Here is a 9,123-nt window from a genome sequence, read left to right on the forward strand (position 1 = left end):
GAGAATCCCAAGGAGGCTCCACACTGTCAGGACAGAGACTGATGTGGGTTTGAACTCACTAACCATGAAATCATGACCTGAGACGAAATCAAGAGTCAGACACTTAACCAACTGAGCCACACAAGCCCCACCCCCCACACCAAATTCCTTTTTTTTATAAGGAAACCAGTCATACTGGATTAGAGACCTACCCTACTCCAGTATGACCTCATTTTAACTAATTATATATTCAGTGACCCTATTTCCAAATAAAGTCACATTCTGGGTTACTGGGAATTAGAACTTCAACATATAAATTTTATAGGAATACAATTCAATCCTAACACCTAACCTATGGACTTTCACTCTAATGGAGGCAAGTGACATTTAAATAACAAATTTCAATAAAGTGTAATAAATGTTATATCACAGCATGGTTCGGGTAGTGGGTGAGCACATAACCATGGTAAAGAGCCCAGATTTTATCCAAAGGAAAAATCCCATTTAAGCATTTTAAAATGGAATTTTGCCATAATGAAATTTGACTTTTGGAAAGATCTTCTTCCCTATGGAAAATGTATCTTAGGGGCAAGCAGACAAAATTTTCTAGTATAGCAGAAAAGCAGTGAGAATGAGGGAAATAACTGGGCTCAAGAAATATTCAGAGCAGACTCAGTAAAACTTAGTATTTCATTGGAAAAACAAGTGAAGGAGGGAATGAGGGTTAAAGGTGACTTCCATGTTTCTGGCTTGAAAAACTGAATTTGGAAAATAGCAATGTCATTTGCTGAGTTGGGAAATATAGAGAAAGGAGACATTGATGTGTCATTGCTGTCAATGTTAGTATTTAAATAGTCCATAAAATCCAGATGGGCCTGTTAGTAGGGACAGTAGTCAGTTTTATGGCTCTTGTTCTCAGGCAAGAAAGATGAACTTGAGATACAGAGTAGGGTAATTTCATAGGGTGGGTCAGAGTTTTGACAGCAAAATAGATGGCATATTGGAAAGAGGTCACTAGAAAAGCCCTTAATGAATGAACTATTTACAAAGTTGTTGACTGGGTTCAGGAACACAGCAAGAGTGGAGAGGTTCTCTGGAATGAGCAACAACTGAAAGCTGCTACAACCTCTAGGCTTGAAGGGAAAGGAGAAGTTACTGGAATCTCCAAGAGCTGTAGCTGTGGGAGAAAGCTGCCTAACAGAAATGGTCTCTTGGTAAAGGAATGCAACCACTGGTAACTCAGTGGCAGGAAAAGAGTCAGAAAAATATTAGTACCTTACCTCTCTCCTCCTATCTACTTTCCTACTGGTATTTTCCTTGACAAAAGCAAACCACCAACTAAAGAACCGATGATGCACTTCATAAGAGATCTGCTTCCTGCAGCACCGAACAGGGTAGAGAGGAGTGGACAACAGCCCTGGAGGAGTGAACGAGGACACCAGCACAAGCAGCACACAGATGATTAGGACCTGGAATTTTGGGAGACTTAGATCATTCAGGATGAGATGTAGACAGAAAGAAGCGCTAAGATCAAGGTTTGCCAAGCATCAAAATTTGTGTCTAGAAAAAGTTAATAATAATAATAAAGATTTAAAGAGAGTGATTATAAAAGCAGAGAGGTGGCATTTCATGCAGCAAAAAGTATTCCAAGAAGGAGAGAGCAGCCAATAATATTAAATGCTATGGTGATGCAAGGTAAAGAATGGAAGGGTCTGTGAAATTTCACGTATATGGTGGCCATTTGGGAACTCAGTAGGTAGCCTCTAGGAAATGGTGGGGATGGTAGCTGTTTTGTGCCCACACGAAGAACAAGGAGAATGTGAGGAAATGAAGAGAACAGGTATAGTTAATTTATTCTTGAATCAGAGTAGGAAATATGAAGGCATATTTTCCCACCCCCCCCCCCCTTTTTAAATCAAGGATTGGAGAGATAAGGATGTGTCGCAAATCCCATCAATTTAGCTAATACGGTCTTTGTCTTTTTCCGCGGAGAGTGGCCATGCCAGCTTTAGGAAGATGATTTGCCATTGTTCTCAGGTAGCTGTTGTCCCTCCTGGGCTGGCTGCTTTGAACAAAACAAAGAGTCAGAAGGCTTGACGGACGGTCATTGTTTAAAAGGCTGACATGTGGCTCTCTTTACTGCTCTGGGAATGGATGCTGTGTGTGGCTTTTCAGGGAGGGTCCAGTGGACTACTAGCTCTGTTTGTTTAATTCAACTGAGATTATCACAGTATTCACTGATGCCAGTTTGATAATAGGAAGAAGACTTTCCAGCACTCCCTTTGATTCCTCTCACCAAGGCATTTGATTGTCCCACCTATCTGGGGATTTAAACATGAATCTCTAAAGTGCTAGACTTCCTCAGAAGACCAGATGTTGGGAGAGAGAACCACTGGGCTGTTCTACTTTATCACATTCTTGTGTTACTGTGACATATGGCGTGAAGCAAATATTAGTGCATGGAAATACAAAACATCAGGATGCATCTGAGTTATTTCTCCCTAGTTACATTTGATCCGCGAATGCCGGAAACACTCCATTTCATAGCCATATTTATCATTCAAAGTAAACCATGCATTTGGGGGGCATAAAATGAGATGCTTTAGAATGCATGCGATTACCAGCCATTGCACATTTCTCCAAAGAAATATTTGAATTACGTGGTCAGTAAAAAGGGTTGCTGCTTTAGAATGCGGCAAAGAGAAGCTGAGGTGAAGGATACATTATAATAGATTAATATTAAGTAAATGTTATTTTCCCTTCTCTCTTCAGTCCCACAAATCAATTCCTTTAAGAGTTGCCTTATGGAGTATGTTTTTTTTTTTTGTTTTTTTATTATATAGTCATTCTTGACATTTAAAATCTGTAGATCAGACTTTTATAGATCAACAAATAGTTTTCAATAGATTTCCATTGCATTTTCAGAAGTGTGTTCACATAGAAATACACTTGGCTCTAAGACATATTAAAAATTACTTTTAAAATAATTTGCTAATGGGAGAGGGTATCAAGATTTAAAAATCAAGAGTATTAGAGAAGATGTGAGTAAATGCTAAATCTAGTGTTAGAGGTCAAAGGACACTTCAGGAGCCAATTTAAGGTCAGCTTAGTTTCAGGAGGTTGAACAGACAACGTCAAGTATCCTGAGGGTCCAAATTAGGAATCCGCAGAAGCGCCGAGGTTGCATTGCAGCAGTGAAGGTGTCTTAAGGAGGAAATCCCCAAGTGTCCATCCTTGTTTTCCTGTCTTCGTTCGCCTTCCCTTCCCCTCTGACTTGCACTACAAAATCAGACAGTGGAGGTTAGGATGAGGATTCTGAAATCTATATAAAAATTGCCTTGAAAATTTAAGTCAAATGAATACTAACCTAAGCTCCTTATTGCTGGTCAATATAAAGAATAGACTAGGGTGTACCTATAGTTTAATTTTTAGAAACTACTCTAAAAATTGTTGCCTTAAGAACCTCAAGTGGCTATCCTTCCCTCAGAAGAACTTTCTAATTTTATACATTCATATATTCCCTCCCGCCACATCCCCACCTCCTTCCTCCACCTCTGTCCCCTAATAAGCTCAACCTAAGATATGTCGTTTCCTTTAATAGACCTGATTATATACATTCTATCTGGAAATCACCCCTTTGCTTTCTAAGATACCAACCCATCTTGTAATCAAACTGTTTGACGATAATGTTTTTTGTTTGTTTGTTAATATGGTGACCTCATGTTTGCAATGAAGTACTGGGTAAGATAAGAGACTCCATTTAGAGTCAGTAAAGTACTTTATTTTGGTAAGGTCCAAATTACTCCTGCCCACCAAATAGGGAAGCCCATATGCAATCATTTCTTTTGCTTTTCTTTCTGACCTCCCCAACCTTCTGTCCTCATGATAGTCTGTTATACATATTTACATCTTGTTTCAAGATTTATGTCTTCTGTAATGAATCTGCCTCTACTCCTCCTGGAAGACTTATGCTTTGCTTCCTATGTGTTCCCATAGTATGTTTTGATTAAAGCACATTTCACATTGTACTCTCATTTTATCTCTACCCTTCCCAAAATACGATGTCCTTTAAACAAAAGCTCTATTTTATTCTTGTCCATATTCCTAAAATTTGGCACAGTACCTAGCATATAACAATAACAACAATGCTAACAAGAAGATACAGGAAAAAAATCATGGTAATACCAAGTCAAAGATAATATTTATTGAGGTTTTATTATGGTCCAAAGTTTGTCTTGGTCACTTATATGTTAAAATTGTTTCTTGGTTGCAAGAAACAGAAAATTTAAAAATGAGTTAAAAATGAAAGAAGTCTACTTTTTCCTCATATTCAAGAAGTTCAGAGGCAGTAGGTCTGCACATAATATGTCCCTCGGTGGTAGCAAAACCCCAGACTCTTCATATCTTATGATCCCTGGTTGAATTCTACTCTGAATGTCTTCTCATGCTTCAATATGGATGTTAGAGATTCTGGAGATGCATCCATCATGCCTGAATTGCTGTCAGCCAAGAAAGAGAAGGGGGACAAACTCCTCTTTACCTTCTTCTTTTAAGATCTCTTTTCAGAAGTTTCATGTGGCACTTTGCTATTTTTTCTTTGATCTCTTGTTTTTCACATTTTCACTCCTACTTTCTCTGATGTCCAGCAATTTTCTGGGTCCTTGGTTGCACTATCAGCTTTGCACCAGCATCTTCATCATAATCCAGTTTGCAAGCAAGGGCAAGATCATGTGCTGCTTCCCAATAGCCTAGAAGTCTGTATGCTTTCCCTCATTGCTTGTAAGGCTGAGCTGAATCGGGATTTATTTCTATAGCTCTGTCACAGTCTCGAATGGCAGTAGTTACTTGGCTTCTGTAATCTGATGAAGACACTTGCTCTCTTGGCATACAGAGTGCCCAAGTGAGCATTCAGCTTAATAGCATCTGTGAACAAGTCAATGGCTTTCTGTAGTTCGCCATCATTTAGGGCATCAATGGTAGCCATTTTTTTATCATTTGCCAGATCGATCATTTCCTCAGTTATCTCTACATTTTCATCTCCCATTTCTTAAGGGGCATCAGTATGTGGTATAATCACACCTCACTGTAAAGTTTTAGACCGCTTCCTCACTTGATGGTTCATCCATCTTTGTTTTCCTCCTTACTATCTGTTTTTTCTTCTTTGATATTGTCTTCTGATTTCGTTTTATGAATAGCAGGTGGCATTATACCCTCATGCTCTCCACCCACTCCTGCAGAAAGTACATTTCCTCAGTGTGCAGAATACTCAGATCCCGCTTGCACATTTTCACCAAGGCCCAAAGCTTGTTCACTGTGCGGTCCATGGTCCAGAGGCAACGGGAGGAGGTGGGTGCAACAGAGGTTTCAGCCTGATTCCAGACATGGGTACTAGTTCAATGTGACTGTGTGGAGTCTAAATTCTGGGAAGCCATGTGACTAAGTAAAAATTGGGAATTCTATTAGGAAAGAAGGATGGAAGAATTGACATTAGAAGATAATTAGCATTCTTTGGCATATGTCTATTATCAAATATAACCCTCTAAACAACCTTATGAGTACTAGCCTTAGGGTACTGTTATTACTACCATTCATTTATTTGACAAATATGATTGTGCATTACTGTGCATTAGATGTAATTCTAGGGCCTTGGGATTTGGCAGGACACAAAGCATGTAAACCCTTGTCCCCTTGGAGGTTTTATTCTAGTTGGTAAGGCAGACATCGAACAAATACATATATAATATGCTATGCGGTGATAAGGGTAATGAAGAAATGTGAATCAGAGAAAGAGAATAGTGTATAATGTTTAACTTAAATAGAGTGACCCTGAAAGGACTTTGAAGAGGTGACTTCTGAGCAAGGATCTTTATGGAGCCGGATAAGCATCTGGGAGAGGAAGTTTCCAGGCAAAAGGAATAAAAACACCTCCAGATGATGGGTATCTGAGTGGCTCAATCAGTTAAGCACCTAGCTTCAGCTCAGGTCATAATCTCGTGGTCTGTGAGTTTGAGCCCCACATTGGGCTCTGCTGACATGTCACAGCCTAGAGCCTGCTTCAGATTCTGTGTTTCCCTCTTTAAAAAAAATTTTTTTTAAGTTTAAAAAAAAAAAGCACCTTTAGTTGGACCTTAAAAAGTTAGTAAAAATGCTGGTGAATATGGAAGTAAAATCAGAGAAAGAGAGAGGCAGGGTCAGACTACAGAGAGTTGTAAACAATAGGAAGTTTGAGTTTTACTTTTGTGTTTAATAGGGCCACTGGAGTTTTTGGGCTGGTGAGTGAAATGGTTAAATTTAGATCTGAAATAATCCATTTTGGTTGCTGCATAAAGTATAGACTCAGAGTGTAGGGCCAGTGGGATAGAAGGCAGAGGGAAAGCAAAGAAAACAAAAAGAGACTATTTTGAGAATGTAGGTGAGAGATGATGACGGCTTGGATAAGGATGGCAGTAATGTTGCATGTGATAAGAGGCAGGGTATACTCTGAAAGTGGAGTTGATGGATTAAATGTGGTAAGAGGGAAAGACACCAAGGGTTGTAGGTTTTTTTATAATATTTAATTTTATGTGTCAGCTTAGCTGGATCGTGGTGGCCAGTTTTTGAAATTGGTTCTCTAAACTTTTATTAAATTCAAAGGCACTAAGGACTACTTCCATTGGTAAAAAGAGCATGGATAGTCTGCTGTGACAACAGAGGTTCACAAAGTATCACCATTGGATACTCCTAATCAAATTCTTAGACAAGTTTCTGAATGACCATGTTTTCAGTATTTTGAGTATGAGATTGGCTAGTTTCTCCTAATTGTGCTGGACAAAGTGAGGAAACAAGAGGATGAACTTAGGGAATCAAATTTCCAGCTCCTGTGCTGCATAAATGACCTGAAAGTATCCCTGTCTGCCCTGAAAGAAACCCTTATCACCTGTAGCCAAAGAGCTGACATTGCTGAAAACCAAACTCAGAGTCTCATCCTGCAAGTGGTTGAATTACAATGCAAATTGAATTTTTCAACCTCACAGGGTGTCTGCTATTAAAGTGAGGGCATAGATTGGGAAGGAATGAGATCCTGAAAATTGAATTGGGGACATATGGGAAGATCCTGATAAAGCTGGGGACATTGAACCCTTAAACTCCCATGAGTCTTCTTTGCCAGTAGAAGCAACCACTCCATCCTTATCTGAGGAGATTAACCCTCCTCTGCCTGAAGAGATTGTAATGGCCTCCCCTAAGGTCGCTGCCTTGCAAGACACTGCTGATTCTCCTCTGAACCTACCCCTCCCCCAGTCCTCTTTGCTTCTAGATCTATCACTGGCCTCAAATTCCTGTAGGCCCCTGATGGTGAGGTACAAAGTGTAACCTATAAAGAGGTGGAGTACACTCCACAAGAATGACTTGATGTTTCCAATTTATATAAAGAGAAATCCAGGAAATATGGGTAGAAGTAAATATTAAAGGTGTGGCATAGTGGTAGAAAGACCATAAACTTGGATCAGGCAGAATTTATTTATATGAGCCAAGTAAGCAGAGATCTGGATTTAAAGTTGCAGCTTAGGGGGTTAGAAAGAGCTCTAACTGGGTCGCTGTTTGGATACCTGAAACACAAACCAACAGGCGACCCATACTAAATGAATTGAAATGCCTTGATAAACTGGAGAGAAGGAGATTCAAAAGCTTAGGGAGACTGGAATGTTAGAATGGATTTATCAGTTAAGATCTGTTCATCCACCCTAGGAGGGTACAGAGGACATATTTTTTCACCATGACTATGAGCAGTAACTTTGTGAGGGGAGCCCCAACATTCTTGAAGATCTCTGTGATTGATTTTCTCTGTAGGTCAGAAATTATAGTGGGGATAGCTGTCACTGAATTTGAAAACCTAAATGCAATGGAAGTAATTGAATTCCAAGTTGCCAGAGGCCAAGTGGTGCTATTTAGTCACCAAAGTCAAGGTGGACGTGGTTACTGTAATGGACAGCAGAATCAAAGCAGCAGTCAGAATATTATGACTTGCAGAGACCTACACCATTGGCTAGTTGATCATGTATTTCTAGGAGTAAAATACATGTAAGTCTACTAAATTCCTACTTGATTTGCATAAGCAGAGATTTCTAGGTCAAAGGAACAAAAGTCAAATTTGAATTAGAAAAGCAGAATCACAGACTCATAAAGACTCAGAACCCCTTGCACTGAATGAAAGAGAGGCCAGTTACCCTTGAGGAAGGACCTCACTACACTGTCAAAAATGTATACTGTTATTATTTCTCCTAGTCTATTCCAAAGGGATACATGGTCTTTTATCAAGGTGACTATGCACTGGGGAGAATAACGACTTTGTTTTTTCAGTTGTCAATGGCACTTTTACTTTTTCTTTTCAATATCCTGTTCTGTAGCTTCCTTGGCTCTGCTTTGCCTGGATGCCAAAGAGCCTGGCATGGGACATGGTAACACTGGTGAAGTTTTTCTCCTCCTCTATAATGACTCTAGCTTTCTCCTTCTTAAAGGAATTCCCTGCAGGCATGACCAGTCCTGTCAGCTGGGTAACCAATTTGAGTTCTTCAGAAGAGCTGTCTCCTTTCTTGGGGGCTGAGGGCTTCTTGGGGGAGAGGATGAGCTTAGAGTGGTACTCCTTCAGCTGAAACATGCTGTTGGCCTGCAGGGTCTTAGTGGACTTGCTCCACCTTCTGGGATCTACTGAAATCCCAATGGCCCGTGCCGCCACCTTGTGAATGCCAGCCACCCTTCTACCCTTTAACTCTTCCAAGCTGAATCCCCTGCCAGCTTGCACTTTGGTGTGATCCCTCACCATAGAGCACCTCACAGTGGGCTGGATGGGTCCACATACAGGGCATTGTGGATCTTCTGCACCAGCTGGCTGCCTGTCCTTGTGGAAGTCAGGCTTCAGGGTCATGCCATTCTGGCTGGGTGCCATGGTTGTTGCCTATGGGCCTCCTAAGAGGGAGAAATGAAAATAGTGACATTTTAGGATTATCGGACACAAGCTCTGCACTGACACCAAAAATATTACATATGCATACTATAAGCATATAAAAATATATACAATGAACATATATCTTTGTTTTTTTCCCTTTTCTCTTTATCATATCACATAAGATGTAATTCAATACATTACAGGATTTAATTATAAGGTCT

At 40.0% G+C, this 9,123-nt stretch overlaps 1 protein-coding gene and 1 pseudogene across 2 annotated transcripts; both read right to left on the minus strand.

Annotated features, from left to right (window-relative positions):
- Positions 1 to 3,113: 3,113 nt before the first annotated feature.
- On the minus strand, positions 3,114 to 5,303 carry LOC120223808 (annotated as a pseudogene).
- A 3,041-nt stretch (positions 5,304 to 8,344) lies between these two features.
- On the minus strand, positions 8,345 to 8,902 carry LOC120223811 (60S ribosomal protein L13-like). 2 transcript variants are annotated; one of them, XM_039222038.1, is made up of 2 exons: positions 8,693 to 8,902; positions 8,345 to 8,548 (listed from the first exon to the last, which is right to left on the minus strand). In XM_039222038.1, exons 1-2 carry the CDS (start codon positions 8,900 to 8,902, stop codon positions 8,345 to 8,347), a joined length of 414 nt encoding a protein of 137 aa, XP_039077969.1. The 2 variants fall into 2 exon arrangements, with proteins under 2 accessions (XP_039077969.1, XP_039077968.1); XM_039222037.1 differs by having other exon boundaries at positions 8,345 to 8,902.
- Positions 8,903 to 9,123: the final 221 nt, after the last annotated feature.

This window comes from Hyaena hyaena, unplaced genomic scaffold (assembly GCF_003009895.1).
Source record: "Hyaena hyaena isolate Hyena2069 unplaced genomic scaffold, ASM300989v1 scaffold_1041, whole genome shotgun sequence".
NCBI classification, from domain to species: domain Eukaryota; kingdom Metazoa; phylum Chordata; class Mammalia; order Carnivora; family Hyaenidae; genus Hyaena; species Hyaena hyaena.